At 39.1% G+C, this 16,873-nt stretch overlaps 1 protein-coding gene across 3 annotated transcripts; it reads left to right on the forward strand.

Annotated features, from left to right (window-relative positions):
• The first annotated feature begins 6 nt into the window (after positions 1-6).
• SMPDL3A (sphingomyelin phosphodiesterase acid like 3A) lies at positions 7-12,304 on the forward strand. 3 transcript variants are annotated; one of them, XM_017739754.1, is made up of 8 exons: positions 7-140; positions 1,354-1,567; positions 2,660-2,804; positions 5,750-5,846; positions 7,101-7,279; positions 8,418-8,598; positions 10,490-10,614; positions 11,791-12,304. In XM_017739754.1, the coding sequence occupies exons 2-8, from the start codon at positions 1,524-1,526 to the stop codon at positions 12,100-12,102; spliced, it is 1,083 nt and encodes a 360-aa protein (XP_017595243.1). In that variant the 5' UTR covers positions 7-140; positions 1,354-1,523; the 3' UTR covers positions 12,103-12,304. The 3 variants fall into 3 exon arrangements, with proteins under 3 accessions (XP_017595243.1, XP_008636174.1, XP_017595242.1); XM_008637952.2 differs by lacking the exon at positions 7-140 and adding an exon at positions 237-475; XM_017739753.1 differs by lacking the exon at positions 7-140 and adding an exon at positions 957-993.
• Positions 12,305-16,873: the final 4,569 nt, after the last annotated feature.

Consider the following 16,873-nt stretch of genomic DNA (forward strand, 5'->3'; position numbering starts at 1 on the left):
GGGCTGCGCGGTCCCCGCTTGCAGCCCCCTGCCCTCCTCCTGGCTCTGCTGCCCGCACATAAGCTGCTGCCGTAGTATTCCCTGTCCCAACTGGCTCAGCCTCCCGTGACTGCTAGATCAGTCAACACATCTCTTTTCAGGTACAGGGGTTACTCGGGGTTTATATTTAGTTGTCCGGGCAGGCCGGCGGGTGAGGTGAGGTGAGCCCCGCCCTGCCTCTGCCGCAGTGTCCCGGGGCACGCACTGCAAACACCGCGTTTGGGGGCTGTGCTGTGCTGGGCTGGGCTGGGCTCTGCTGTGCTGGGCTCTGCTGGCAGCAAACACACACGCTCTGCCTGGCGCGATCCCCGCTCGGGCCGTGCGTGCAGGTGAGTGCTCCGAAATGGTTTCCCACGGAATTCTCATTCCATGTTGCTCACACTTGCCTCGGACCAAGCACGCAGCAATGTCCCGGCGTTTCTCTTGTCTCCTGTTGGTAGGTGTCACAGTTTTACAGATTTTGAAGATCACCTCTGGTCTTTGATTCCTGAAATAAAACTCCATGGGTAACAGTCGTGTGGCGCCTCCTCAGCCACCGTGAGCACGTGACCTTGGGAAATGCCAAATTTATATCTGTCCCTATTTCACAACCACTGCCCCAGATACATGTGTGCCTTTACCAAGTGTTTTGAAACGGACAGAAAGAAATTACTCTTATTTTACATGAAACTTGAAGTCTGGTAGCTTTAAGACAGACTTCGTTCATCTTATTCGTATATTCCTATACTTCTCAGCTCCTTTATCCATGCAGTGCTATGTAGCAGTGGCTGACAGCATGTCAGCCTGGAAAGTAGTGAGTAGGTACGGCTGACACACTGCTCTATGGTGAGAAACCCAGTCTCTTTGCACACATGCTGTTTCTTGCCTTTCTTTCTAGACTGTGATCTTTTATAGTAGCTCCCAGCCAGGGAAGGTCTGGAAAGATAATTAAAATGCAGCTCCCTCTCTTTTCAAGTGGAGTGGAGAAGTCCTTCTATTTCCTCCTTTACTCTCCAGTTTCCAGATTGTTATTAATGAAAATGAGATGATTTTTCAGTTCCTGCCAATCTCCATTTCATTTTTGGTGAATAGCATAAACTCCTACCTCTGCTTCTGTTTTCAGTTTTTCTAAGCAGTCTTCACAAAGGACTCTCAGGAAGAACTTGTGCACACTTATCAGACAGGCTAATCAACAATTCGTTAAATTTATTCTCCTTTTCAAGACTTTAAAGAGGAGTAGCAGTAGATAAACTGGACTAAACTTGGCATTACCCCTGTATATCCAGTTCAAAAGCAAATAATGCATTTTCTTTAATCTTTGTTTTCTGAAAACAGGGCAATTCTGGCATGTATCTGATCTACATTTAGATCCGACTTACCACATTACTCCTGATCACACCAAAGTTTGTTCTTCATCCAAAGGAGTCAATGCCTCCAACCCAGGCCCTTTTGGAGACTTTTTGTGTGATTCTCCTTATCAACTTATTTTGTCAGCATTTGCATTCATGAAGGATTCAAAAGAACAGGTTTCATTCATGATTTGGACAGGGTAAGTGTTCAAGTCACTCTGCAGTTAGAGCTGGTTAGCCAGATAGTGTGGCAACTCACAAGTTTGTATTTGCACCAACAGATTTGAGTTCAGTATCTCACAAATGCTAGTTGTCCCTTCAGTTGTCCAAATGGCTACTAAGTGGAAGACTGACTGAGAATATAAGGCCTCAGGAACAGACTTTGATCTCTGAAATAACTGTTGGAGTGTTCATTGAGATATTTAGCATATGACTGAATTAGTGTGAGTTAATGGAAATGGTGCAGGGAGGATGGGAAGTGGAAAAAGCAAAAAGAAAAGTCAGGGCAATAACTGACTCATTGCAGGCCTCTGTTGAGTAAAAGCATTTACCTTTCCTGTTCCAGTCTTCAGTACTATAAAGTGGGCTTAATAATACTCTCTCACAAAGATGTTACCTGTGAGGCTTTGTGTGCCCTAGGAGAGGGACTAGACAAAGAAGTATGAAAGGGGGGCATATGAGCAACCTGATAGTCCTATGCTATTAAGGCATTGTTGCTTTCTAGGTATTCATAAAAGAGAGCATTGATTTGCCCTTCTGCCATAGCAGAACTCTCAATTCTACCATCACACAATTTTTTATGGCATACATTGATGGATAATTTATCAAAGAGATTAGTATTTTTGAGTGTGAGAACTAGTTTGTTTATGCTATATCACGTAATTTTGCTGGGAAAGCAAATACTAATATATGAAGACAAGTGATGAATTTATTTAACTTACCTCATTGCACTTACTTTTCAACAGGATGTTAAAAAGGAAAAAAGAAACTTGCAATGTTGTGCAGGTGATGAAAGATATATAATGCAAACTGCACAGTAGCTCAAAATGATAACTTTGATTTCTGAGAAATCTTCATTATGATAAATATGAATCATAGGATAGACATTGTCTAAACAAGTCTACTTGTTTGGGATTTTTTAAACAAAAGCCTTTGCAGAGAGCCTTTCATTCTGTGACTTTAATAAAGTGTATAGTAGTGTTACATGCTAGAATGTAGGTGTGTTTGCAGACTTTTTTGCCTTCCTTATGTTGCTAACAAACCTTTGTTAATCAAGCCTTTTCCTTTTTCAGAGATAGCCCTCCTCATGTTCCTGTAAAAGAGCTCTCCACGAAGTTGGTCATTAGCATCATTGGTAATCTGAGTTCTACAATTCGTAATTTCTTTCCAGATCTTCAGGTTTTCCCAGCCTTAGGCAATCATGACTACTGGCCACAGGTAAAACAAGTTAGAAATTTGTTCATACATCATATTAGGTGTGTTGTTAACTCCTGAGAAGGCAGGTCTGAAAAATAAGAGTTAATTCTGTGTAACTGTTATTCAGGAAAAAGAATTCCACAGTTCTTCAGCTAGCATTTAATATTATAAATATTTCCACGCTAGGACAGAAACTACATCACTTTCTGTGCTCTTACCTAAGGAAATGTTGTTGCCAGGTAGAATCTGTACATGGCCTGAGGTCACACAAATTTATTTCTAATCATTCCTCATGGCTTAGAACCACCACGTGCCAACGTAGTTAATACACAAATACTTTTCCTTACTGTGTATGTCATGCGTGTGTATACAGCAAATTAATCTAGCTGAAGTGACATCCTTAATGGAGCTGTGAGTCTGCAGTAAGTTTCAAGGCCTCCTGAAAGCCCTACTGGAAATCTGTCAGCTGGCATCACTGGATTTTTTTTTTTTAAACTAAAGTAATGGCAGAATTTTTGTAAAGTTCCCATAGTTTTGCCACTACTATTAAAAATATGTCTACTTTTCTTTCCTTATTGGACATTTAGAAATAATCACATTGATGATTCACTAGTTATGTGCAGCTGAGGATGGTGCTTTTTCACTTGGACTGTGCTGAATATTGTTCTTGGCATACTCAAAAGTAAACAGTTGCTTCATTTGTCCTTTAAAGTGTGCCGTGGGTCGATCTGGCAGCACACTGGATCAGAAGCAAATGCTGTCATTGGATGTGAGGGCATTGGAAGGGATGTGAAGCAGGTCAACTAAAGTATGTTGTTTGAAATTCCTCATGGGAATTTAGTAACACCCCTTCACATCCTCAGGGTTTGTATTCAAGCTTTCTGTGGTATTTATTTATTAGGCCTGTTAGGGTGTAGGTTGGTGCAGTAGATGATTGTGTGATTGCCCATGTCATTGCTGGAGTTAGTGGTTTCCAAATCGGGGCATAGCAGAGGTGCTGAGAGATGAGGCAAAGGAAGTGTGAGAGACAAAATAACAGCTAGACGTGTATTGGAAGTGTAAGTGCACATACCGAACTGTGCCTTCAGTCTTTTGTGTTCTGTGGTAGTACAGCTTTGGCTTTTCATATGCACTGACACGGGGACGGATTGGTTCACTAAAAACCAAAGGTAAAGTATTTTGGTAAGTAACACCTTAACTGAAGTGTCATGCAGTGTTTTGTGTTCACTTTGTTTCATTTTTAAAAATGTCTTAGCAGAGAATTGTTGTCATTCAGCAATCTTCTTTGATAGAGGAAAAAACCCTACAAATAGCTTGTAAACAAAGAATGTAGGGAACTTTTTCAACAAATATGAATTTTGTTTGTGAAATTAAATCTGAAGATAGAAAAAAAGAGTCTCAAGAAGGGCAGGTGAGCAGCAAATAGAAAATTGAAACAAGCTGGTAATTGGAATAACTGGTTACTGTTGTTAGTTCTCCCTGCACAAAGCCACTGAGGAGTGTTTCTGTGATACTTTGAAATGGCATGCTTCACCAGTGTACAGAACTGGCATGCTTTTCAGTTACTGTTTGAAAAAGACATGGGATTGGACAATGCCCACTATGGGGTCATTTCAACTTGTTCAATTTTTTAATGTTTGTTTTTTGCTCTTTATGGCATTTCTTTTTTCATATGGATAGGCTTGGCAAATGTCCTGTAGACTGGAAGTGATATGGAGCAAGCCACACACTGTAGGCTGTTCCTAAGCAAGTGTGAAAGCTGTGCACTCACCATGCACCAAAGAATTTTATTGCTCTCTTGTGTTCTGAGCTATCCATCTTAACAACTGAACAGTCCTGGGTGATTTTTCTTGCAGAACATGTTAAAAATACTACTCAGGTTAATCAACCGTTGGGATACCTTTCAGATCCTATATTCACCTCGGCCTTTCTGTATAGTCTCACTTGTTTCACACCCTCGCTCCTGCTTAAAACAAATCCCCAAACTGCTTCTAGCAGTTCAGAGAGCACTGACTTGCCTGGGTCCAAAGCACTTTCAGTCCATAACATGGCCTCTTATCTGAGATCAGGTTTTTGCTGTGTCTGTTAGTGGCTGTTAGCTCTGGCTCAAAGCTGTCCTAATAACTCATGTCAGTGCCCTGCAATCAGCAAATGTCTCAACAGGCGTCTGATTGCTCTGCTCCTAGACAGAGACTTACTGCCTAAACCTCTAATCATGTAGGTTTAGTTTCAAAGATCTTAGAAAGGTCAAATTTTATGTTTAAGAAAGCATGCACAATTTTTTCAACCCCTGTTTTTTCCTTCTAGCACCAAGACTCCAAGCAGATATTTTAGGAAAGGCAAGGACAGGCTGGTATCCTCCTGTCAGGGTTAGATCAGAGCATGGGTCTTATGCTGTGGCTCAGACTGAAGAGTACTACAGTCCAAATTAGAGCCAGTGGGAGGAAACATTGACAAAACTTTTTCTTGTGCATTTTAAAATGCTTTCTTACAAGAACAACAGGACATCAAGGAAACATACGTGAATTTCACCGGAATGCTTCTGAGGGCTGTAGTGGAGTTTTGGGGAGCTGCTATGAAACCCAAGTTGCTTGAAAAAGAAACTTTTATTCAAGCTTTTCATCAAAAGACTTTATTTTTAGATTTTCACTTGCCAGTTGGTATATTTACTGATTTTGCAGAATGTATTGTTTTCCAGTCTGCTGTATTCCTAAGGCTTGACATATTTCTGGCGTTAGTTTAATAATGCATTAACAAGGCCATGCAATCAGTTCTGACTAAGTTTAGGCATTTGTTCCTGATCAGCAATACTGGATATTCAAAAGTTGTTTTTTTCCCTCTCTTGAATTCCTCCTGGTGATGACTAGATACACTTACATGTTATGCAAGAGGTCAGGCAGGATAATTTGTTGAGTTTTTTGTCTGTGTGTCTGAATACTGACTAGGCAGGTTCTCCTCTCTCACAGGACCAGCTTCCTGTAACTACCAGTGAAGTTTACAATGCTGTAGCAGATTTCTGGAAACCTTGGCTAAGTGATGAAGCAATCAATACCTTCAGAAAAGGTAAAGTATGGCAGTAATATATTGTGAAGCTGGGGCTTAGAGAATTAATGTTTCTGTGGATTTGTCCTGTTTGTTTAACTAAGTCTCATAGGATGAATCAGAACAATGGATTATCTGTAAGGCTTCTCCTGGAAGAAGTTACTTATCTTTTTGAATGTCAATGCCTATATTCAGAATACATTTATTACTTTCTGATGCAATATTTATCACTTCCTATAAGATGTATAGTATTATCGACTTTGTACCAATGCATGTACATCTTTCTGCTTTCGAGACCTCATCATACTTTTTAGATGAGGGCATATGATGCACACAAAAACTATATTTTGATGGTAAAAAACTGTTAAAATGTTGTTTCTGTTTTAATGGTGCATGTATTTCAGAGCATATTGAATAGGTGCATTTTTATTCAGGTTATGATAGCACACAGTTGTGGTGATTATACTGTTAATATTTGTGTCCAACTTACTGAACTGGCAGAATATTGATATCGTAATTAGAATTGTTCTTTTTAGCAAAGGACCAAAAAATTCAACCCAATTTCTAATCCACTCAAACATTAGGGATTTTGAAGTTTAATTTGTATTTTTTGTGTCCTGAACGAGAGCAAATCTGGGTAAGAGTGGAAGTAGAAACTTGAATAAGGATAATAAAACTCAAAGAGGCTGACCTTAAGTTAAATTATATTGTTATACTTCTGTTGCTGTGGCTCCACTGAAGTCCATGAACTATGAAGTTATACCTGTTGAAGAAGCTCAGCATGCCATGGAGAATTTTGGGAGCAAGGATTGAAAAATGTGATCCTTACTTTTCATCATGTGATGAGTCTGAAGTTAAATGACTTTCAAAGTACAAGGCTACTTAACTCAAACAGTTCTTCCTGAAGGAGCCTGTATTTTTGCTGTATTTTAAGAAGTACGGACCTTTAACAAGTACTGTATCTGTCAATGTGGAAGAAATATTACAGGGCACTTCTTGCACGTCAGTTGGATAATTGCATCTAAATACTGCCAAATAAATACAAAGATAATACAGGCAAGAATTAATAAATAATTCAGTGTCAACTTCTAGTAAAATGTGGCTGAAAACTTTGTTAACATGTTATATTGTGGTAAGGTGACTGTGTGGCTTGAATAAGCACAATATTCTATTAGAAAGAGTAAGGTTGGGTATTTTGTTAGTGGTGTACTTTGATTGTAAAGTTGTGCTTTGAAGCCTTTAATTTGTCATATGATGCTGGTCTTATTTTCACAGGTGGCTTCTACACACAGCTGTTTGAATCCAGTAATAGCTATCAACCACTCAGGATAATCAGTCTCAACACAAATTTATATTACAGCCCCAACAAGGTAACTGTGAATATTACTGACCCAGCCAACCAGTTTGCCTGGCTGGAGGGAATACTTGAAACCTCTTCACAAAAGAACGAAAAGGTAGGGATCAGGAACAGAACCTATCATTATTTGTTTCAATTTTGGAAAAAAAAAAAAAAAAAGAAGGAAGAAGTAGAGATAATGAAAGTATAAACATGGTTCTAGAAGAATAATAACGCTGCCAAAGATACTAAAAAATCAAAATTTTATTTTTTAATAATTCTTTCTTTAATATGCACATAATACTGCAACAACTAATAAACTAGCTGAATGAAGTTTCCCAAATTAGACAGTAAAATACCTTTTCTTTCTTGCTATGTAAAATACTGTAGAAGTCAGTTTCTGACCTTTTTATGCATAGCCTTTAATTTTAAAACATACACTCTTGGCCTAAGACAAAAGCTAGCATATTTCATTTGCATTGTAATGCAATTAAAAGTATCAGAAATAGAAATTAGAAAGGAGTTTACAGCCACAAAACTTAGCCAAGCTGCAGTAATTGCTATGATTTGAGTGTAAAAAGAACTTGTCTTTTAATATGCAGATTTTTCAGTGAAGGTTTAAGTTGTTGGCTCCTGATTGATTGATTAATTGGTTGGTGTGGGGATTGGATCATCATCTGAGCAGAAGTGTTTCATTTGAAACGTATACATTTTGCTACAGTGTTGCGATTTTAGAATATGATATTACAGTCAGGAGAAAGGAGAGATTTCCCTTTCTCAGGAAACCCTGCAGCATGTTAGTTGGTGTGTGCAGTTGGCACTGAGTCTCTACCTCAGACAGGGGTTTTAACCAGTTTTCCATGTTTCTGGTGACTCTGACTCTCTGGTGCAGGCTCTGTAATGCTCAGACAAATTTTTTTCTTCTATCCCCTTGAGATGCCCAGTTATAAGCCTTGCCCTAGTAACTTTTTTTTTTTCATTTGAAGTAATTGGTAATATTTTCTTTGGCCTAAAATCATGCACAGATTTATTGGAACTTTTTTTTCTCCTCAGTAATATACTAAACTAAATAGTATGAACTTAAGCCATCTTACTTTTGGGATTTTATATAAAAAACTGTCATGATTTACAGCTTTTAGAATGCCATTTGTAAGACAGCATTGTTATGAAACTGTGGTAATCACTTCTAGGTTACAGCTAAGACATTAAGTTTCAAATGAAGGTGCTAATTGTGGTTTCTGTATTTAATTCCTTAGGTGTATATAATAGGTCATGTCCCAGTAGGATACTTGCCATATGCAAGGAATACTACAGCTATCAGGGAGTATTACAATGAGAGACTGGTAAAGATTTTTCGCAAATACAGTAGTGTTATTGCGGGCCAGTTTTTTGGACATACACATAGAGATAGTATCATGGTCCTCCTGGATGAAGAAGGTAATGATGCTTGTTGACACCTGAACTTTCTCTTCCTGATTAAAAGCAAATTAATACCTCCTTGCATGTTCTTACTAGTCAGCCTGTGTTATAAATAACTGAAAAAGGAAATTTGGAACTACTGCTATTTATCTGCAAGAATTCGAGTTTCACACACTCCAATTTTATTTCCAAAGAGAACCTTGCAAGGGTGACTGTCTTTTTTTTGTTGAAGTCAGAAGAGATTCCCCAAGCTTCCTATTTTTTTTTTTTTAATGAATGCTTATGCCTAGACAAGAATTTCTAGTCTTTCCTCTCTGCTCTCTCAGTGACATGGGCAAATTATACTAGCCAGTTTCTATTGTGTAATGTGTCAAAGGGAATGTTCTCAGGCCAGCTAGACATGCTCTATATTCTTGTGTTTCCTGCATCATTACCGTGCCTCTCTGCTGAGTTCCCTGCTGCTTCAAAGTTAATTAAGATAAGGGTAAGCAGGAGGGAGGGGAAAGAAAGTCTCTGCCTGTTGCATCTCTTAGATCAGCTAATTTCCCTTCAAGAAAATCACCCACGTTGAAATTTTTGTTTATTGCTTTGAAATCCCTTAGTTCTAAGCATGGGCATGGCCATATGGGGCACTCTAACATCTCTAACAGAAGAACTCTAACAAGTTTTGTCTGCACCATAGAACAGTAAGAGGTTAATTGCTTTGCTTTATGTGAAATACCCAAATGTTAATTGGCTCTTCATCTATATTTTATATAAACTGATATGAGCAATGCCCAAAACACTGACTAGGTAATACTATTCCAAATTTTTACCCTTTTCCATGGTGTTAATCTCCAGTAAAAAAGAATCCACCCCACTGAAAGAACTGGCTTCTTTATTTATTTATTTTTTAATGATGCTCAATGCAGTCCTACACCTATATTTTTTTACACTGTCCTATTTGTTCATGAAATCATCATCTCTGCAGCAAATTTCACTGAGGATAGATTGATCTTGGTGTTTGTCATTAAAGTTTGCATGTGCAAGTAACCACTTCCAAATTATTTTAGTAATTTTGCATCTTTTGACAAAATCTAAATGGTAATCAAATACACATTGTGTTTGTCTGTGCAGTTTTAGACTGTCTTCTATTCATGACATTTTCCTTTTGACAAAATTCCAGAGAATTCAAGATAAATGCAACATTGCAGCCAACATCAGTGTACTAAAATAGAGCTCAGTTGTATCTTCTCCAGAAGAATCTACTGATTTCCAAACTTTCTAAACTTCTGCCTATATGTGGAGGCTGATCTTGTGATTTCACTGCTGTGATGCTGTCAGAGATGGGAATAGTTAGGGCTTCTTGTTCCACAGAGAGCTTCTCAATGTACCCACCTGCATATTCTGTCTCAATAAAACCCACGTACATCCTCATGTTTCTGTTGCTGTAAAGGTTGGTGTTCACACAGTAGGTGTTGGGCTAGTCAGGGTCAGGTGATGAAACAGACCCTGGTGTTTTTAATAGTATGATAAATACATAAAGCAATTTGTAAAATACAGTATGGAAACAGCAGCTAAAGGTTTTGAATATTTCTTTAGTAGAAATATACAAAATACAGAGAATTTACATATAGGCAAGACCATTTTGCAATTTTGCACAGGTACGTGAATTGGTGGGGAAGCCTCCAGTATAGACAGGCTTAACTGGTACACCCTGGAGGGGGGTCTGTGGTATTTCACACGGGTTTTGGTCTATCCATTGGAAGTATGGCAGTTCTCAGTGATATAGCTAAATCAGGTGAAAAAATTGCTAATGTCTTTAAGCCAGTCACTCTTGTTTTTGCTGTGTTGGTACTCTACAAAACCATTTATTTGAATAAGAAATGATTAAAATGAAACTGTCTCCTCAACTTCCCTTTTTCTGCAGAAAATCCAGTCAATTCCTTGTTTGTGGCACCTGCTGTAACCCCAGTGAAGGATGTATGGCAAATGGAGTCCAATAACCCTGGTGTCAGATTGTATCAATATGATCTTTTTGACTATAGCTTGCTGGTAAGTAAAGATTTTAAAGCACTGTTTAAGACTTTAAATATAGTATCAGTAAAAAACTACAGCGAGATGTCAGCCTTTGTATTATGGCCATTGGTGATGGAAGTTTGGTGTCTACTCTTAGTTTTTCTTCCTGGGCAAAGGAAAGGAAATCTGAAAGAGAACTTGGTTGGTCTTTCTGTGCCTGCAGAACTACCCAGTACTTTCTCTTCTGTATTGAATATTCTTATGATGTAGGAGCAAAGACAGTCAGAATTTTTCTGGGCAAAATCCTAAAACTATTTGCAGGGAGCTCTGCAAGTTTTAAAGAGGTTCACCTAAATCCTGGTCTTATTTACATACCAATGTTGTTTGCTGATGATAGCCTGAGTTTTGGGATGCAGCCCATGAAATGCTTCTAAAAGGTGTAGAAGAGCTGATAAAGTAAGCACTTTTAACTGTATAACATCTTTTGTAATCATGCACCTTCCTATATAGAGTCTTTATAGGAAATTTATCTAACATAAATTTAGAAGGAAAATAAAAAGTAGAAAGCTTCTACTTTGTAGTTTCCTGTGATTTTTGGAGATAAAGTGAATCCAGTGTAATTATTCTGGCTGTGAATGGTTTAGACTTTCTCTCTGGAATTCAGGATAAAATCTTGACCCTGCCGAGTTCAGTGACAATGCACCCTGCAGTTTTATTGGGACTGGGATTTCTCTCTGGAGACCTATGCTAATTCAGGCTGCTCCTTTCTTGTGCAGATTTCACTCCTGCATCGACATCTCTCCTTTTCCTTAACTTCTCCCTGGGCTGTTCTTTTCCTGTCCGTTCTGCCCCTCTTGTAGTGTCTGCCGAAAGGAACCTTCTGGCTCTCACCCTTTTGCCCCACTCGTACAGCAGTCATGAGTGTTGTGGAGTTTGGACAGGAAAAACCTCTAACACTGCCACTGCTGCCTTTGTGGCTCCTTTTTCTTCTCCTCCCCATCCCCCCACCATTACCACACTGCAAGTACCAGCTTTGGGTGTAAGCCCAGCTCTTGGGGTGGGACGTGACCTTCTATTCACATGTGAATAATGAGGAGTGACAGCTTCCTAATCAATATATCACTCCAGAGACTTAATGAAGCAGGGAAGAAAGCAATACAGCGGTGCCTAATTTTTTCTTTCTTTCTTTTTTTTTTTTTTTTTTAACTGTAGGATCTTTGGCAGTTTTACTTAGACCTCAGAGATGCCAACAAGAAAAATGAATCGAACTGGAAATTAGAATACATCCTGACTAAAACTTATGGCATTGAAGACTTGAAGCCAGAAAGCCTATATGAAATGGCCAAGCAGTTGTCTATGCCACACAGCACACTGTTTGAGCAGTATTACAGTAACTACATTGTGAGTTATGACAGAACTATTCTCTGTGAAGACGGGTGCAAGACCTGCCAAATATGTGCAATCCAATATTTAGATTACTCCTCATACAGAGATTGCATCAATCAGGAGGCAACATGGAGATGAAATCTCTGTGCAGTTAATGCAGATAGTGACTTTAGCCTGTGATTTAAAGAACTTGCTTGTTCTCTCACTCAAGTGCTGACATGCTTACAGGGAGCCTGTGGGACTTTTCTACATTTCAGGGGAGCAGTAAAACTCCCTCGATCTTTCTTCTTGCAAATGTGTTTTCCTTTATCATCTAAATAAAAGTTTATTGACTATGTAATAGTGGCCAGATACTTTGCTGTTGTCTCAAGTGAACTGTATCCTCTGTAACAGGTGTCCCAGTGTGTGCAAATAGAAGTTACTTACTCAGGTCTTTGTAAACCCTGTTTCTCAGGGTGTCTAACCATACGCAATACCATTTCAGGCATGGGATTTTTATGGGGGCAGGTTTCAACCTTCTGCTGTCAAAATTTGCAAACTGAAGTAGGCAAAACCTGCACTTACTGAGACTTGAGTGCAGCTATGTTGTTGATGCAATGCCAGTATTAGATATCTCCCTGTGCCAAGTTTTCCTTGTTAATCCCTCAAACTCACTTCTTCTTAGGGGCATTTTCTAATGATGGCATAAAAAGTGACTTAACAGAACACAAACCTCGATCCTGTAAATGCTTAATAATTTTTCAGAATGTGTGTGTTTGCCCAGCATGGAGTATTTTTTTTCTTATGATAGAACTATATACATTAGTACAGCTATCAAGGATTGTCCTGGTATGAGATTTTGCAGCAGACCATAAATCAGGTTTAAACTCACCAACATCAGTAATTGGACATAGCATATACATTCTCTGTGTGCCACAGATACACATGTACTTGTCAGGCTGTTTTTTAGGTTTCCCTTTTTTCACAGAGCAGTCTAGTACTTTATGTGAAGATTATCACATGTTCAAATTTACAATTGCAGAGATTGCTTCTTCTTCTTAAGGCTAAATAAGTGCACAAGATGACGCTATTAAGATGGTCCTTTATTTGGTGTGTGTATAACCAAGAAGGACCTTTACCCATTTTTCTGCCACACAACGAGCTATACTTTTGGAAGCTTTGGTCAATAAAGTACAGCACAGACCCTGCTCTATATTATCCCTGAGTAAGTGGAGCCATAGAAGTGGTTACGAGACAAATCCAATTGATGGGTTTTTATAATGAGATTAAAGCCTTTACTGTAGCAGTTGAGTAACTTCCTGGGTTTGTTTCCACCCAAGCTTGAAATATATAGCAGAAAATTTTCAGATAAATTTTCTGAGTCTGTAGCATGCACAACTGTAAATTCAGATACCTCAGATTTGTCATGCATCAATCATCCACGGAGGAAGTGGTTGGTTTGTTAAATTTGCATTCAGAAACAAATCCTCCAGTGCACAGCAGGCAGTCTTGTATTTTAAATTTGGTGCTTGGAGAAGATACGGTGAGCATGTAAACTGTTTAGAGCTATCTGCTCTGCCTGGCCTCAAATGAATCTGGATAAGTAAATAACCTAAATTAACGTGGGCACTGTACAGACTGTGAGTGTACAGACTGTGAGGAAGTGCCATAAAGTTTCTGTTCTGAAAGCTCATGATTCCCTGAGTGTTGGATGTGTTCCTTGGTTGTGTTTCTCAAAACACAGTTATCAGTACCAGTTTTCCAAGAGAAGCAAGCAGAGCTGTGGGTGGATAGCATAAGGGCAATTGGAGCTGGTAGGACAGCTGAGCTTCCTCCAATTTGCCAGATGGATTTTGTTCAGTTCAGTCTTGAGCTTTCAACCATGCTGGTTTGTTTCTGTGGGTTCTGTGGCTTCCGTTTAAGCTTAATACCTACAAGACATCCTGGAAACACTATAAAAATTATCTACTTGTATTCTTTGATTACAGGCTTCTCTATTGCTAAACTTTAGGGAGAGCTGGACCATGATGATTGGTGATTTAGCAGCTACAGAATTCTAGGAAGAGAGATATGCTGCTGATGGGATGTTGGGCATCTTGCTTACTAGATTACTTCTTTTTTTTTGGTGTCTGTGTGTCAGTAGATGTTATTCAATGAACATGAACAAATGAATGCTTGCAAATATCTAAATAGCAATCTATGACCCAGGCACACCTTTGGTTTTTTTTTTTAATGTGGACTTCAATTGAAGCCAAGAGTTGAGTGGCACCAACCAAGGTGTTTTTTGCTAAAGACAGAGAGTTATAGCCACCAGGGTTACATTTAGCCAGGATATATCTCCCAAGATACATCCAGTTATGCAGGCTGGCATTCTCTGCTTTTCCTGAATGTAACTATAGCCATGGAAGTGCAAGCATAACTAGACAAGAAAGATCCAGGAATATGTTTGACTGCACCATCTTGTAACTCGGATGTAAACCAAGGAAAGAGCTTCTAGAAATGCTGCAGTTTAAAATACATGAGATAAAGCACATTAATATCTTAGATACCTAGGCACCATGCCTGGGTAGAAGAGGAAATAGAGCAAGACCGTGATGTTTTTGTTTTGGTTTCCTACTTTATTCCTTCATGGATCTAGGCGTGTTCTACAAGAAATTTATCCTGTGCTGACAGAGGCTTTTCTAAGGAATCATGGAAAATGCCAAAGAAACATGACCTGATAAAGTAGCTGACTGCTGTAGACCAGATTCCCGCTTCACTTTTCAGGTGATATTTTTATGGCCCTATCTTGAAATGAATTAGGGGGGATATTTGTCAGGCCACATTTCACAGAAAGACAAATTACACCACCTAGTGGAGTAAAAGGGTTTTAATTTATCTGCAGTTGAACTAGAGGTATATAAACAAGGATCTCTCAAATATTCTAGGATGTGACTCCTAGCTTTTGACGGTAACCAGTTTTCGAAGGAAGTACTGCTACTTCTTTGTAGCAGTACTGCCACGTTGCACCCTTCTTCTGAGTATTAAATGGTCGCTGGCTTCTAGAGGCCATGTCGCAGTAGGTACAGGTCTCAGCCCCCATCCAGGGAAGAACCGAATCCTGTGGAAGCTTATGTCTACATTAACAGGTACTGCAGCCTAGTAGGAGTGCCTTCTTTAACAGGAGTGTTGGTGCTGAGGAGCTGATCTGACTGCTGCACATTTCAGTAACAGTTGAAGAATGTTAGAGGTACCCTTGAAATGCAGCTGCCAGCTGAAGTTACATCTGAAAAAACACTCTCCAAGAGCACTCTGCAACATGAATAAAGGCACATGTGAGGATGATCAGTAAACTGTGTTCAAAAGTGTGCTTCTGATCCAAACCAAAGTGAAGGTGCATCCAGATGGACATGTTAATTGCTTTAGATTGCATTCATTAGCGTCTGGATGTGATCTCATCACTTCTGTTGTTTTCACTTGTCAGCCTGAAGAAATGAAGTGACTGGAGGAGATGGGATTGGAGGATATGTGAGTAACATATTGTTAGTAAAATTGATGAGTCTAAGACCAGAAGTACCAAGTACATGTATTCTCTTGTGGTAAAATGGACAAATGATGAGCACATAACATCTCCAAGGATAAGTATCTAGTTTAATGCTGTATCTAAGTTCCCTCCATGGAAAAAGCAGTCTCAAGAAGGTGAGTTGTCACACTGGTCAAGAATAAAATAAACCTCGTGGAAGTCCCTCTCATGCCCAGTCAAAAGAAGCTATGACAATGACAATGAAGAAAGCACCTTTCAAGATTGCTTTCCTTCCTTGTTTTGCAAAAGCTGAAGACTAGCTTCTGTATGCTTATCACTAGAGCTTTCAACAAGAAGATACTGCTTTAGGTAATTAACTCATCGTCTGTCAGCCCTAGCTTTCTTGTTCTGCTGGAGGAACATCCTACCTAGGAGTTCCACCAGTTTAGTTATTTCCTGGTCTGTAAAGAACTCTAGTGTGAAGTGAATGTTGTTTTCATACTGTGTGTGGAATATAACAGCTGTAGGAACTGAGAAAAAAAACCACGTAGAGAAAAAATAACCAAAAATTTAAAGTACCTTATAAATGCCAAATTAGTTTCTGGTGGTTGTGGGAATAGAGAAGGCACAGTACTAAACACTGCTGTTGTGCTACTGATCACTGTCTGTGAATTCCTGCCAAAGTAGGTATCAGGAGAGTGGTCACATGTAGGATGGAACATGCAGTAAATTGGTGGATGACTGAAAATACAACAAGGGAATCAACTGAAAAAATGTTGAAAGGAAAACTACTGGAAATGTGGCAACCTCAGCCTCCAAGACTTAGTGAAGGAGTGGAAAGAGCATAGACATGCTTACAGATGTGGCCAAATTGCAGCTTTTCAAATTAAACTTATGTTGCCTTCAGTGGTAGGGCTGTATTTATAGACTGTTTAGAAAATTGCTTCTATTATCTGCATGTATCAAATGTCTTCAAGTTTTATCTGAATCTACCTGTCAAATATGCTACAGTTAATTACTGAAATATTCCCCCATCATGCCTTCCAGTTTGCACTGGGTAAGAAAAATGGACACCATTCTCATACCCTATAAACTCTTTGTTGAATTTGAAAGCAACCACTCAGACATCAGGAATAATTGAGCTGGAGAAGTTGCAAATGGGGACCTGGGCAGAAAAAGTTTCTCCCACCCTAGAAAGCATCCTGAGATTTCAGTATTCCCCACTGGAATAAATCCAACACTGGTTTTACGCAGGGAGAAATGCAAAGTGGGGATTTGCACCTGAGCCTGTCACCTTCCCCCTCAAGCATTTGCTGTGCATTGTCATGGTGTTGACTGTGCTTTCTCCTTCTACCCTGGAACTAAACAACTTTCTAAATTAAAATTTTCATTGGGACTGTTACGTTTATGCAAAAAATTCTGGTAGTG

This window comes from Corvus brachyrhynchos, unplaced genomic scaffold (genome assembly GCF_000691975.1).
Source record: "Corvus brachyrhynchos isolate BGI_N302 unplaced genomic scaffold, ASM69197v1 scaffold14, whole genome shotgun sequence".
Classification (NCBI taxonomy): domain Eukaryota; kingdom Metazoa; phylum Chordata; class Aves; order Passeriformes; family Corvidae; genus Corvus; species Corvus brachyrhynchos.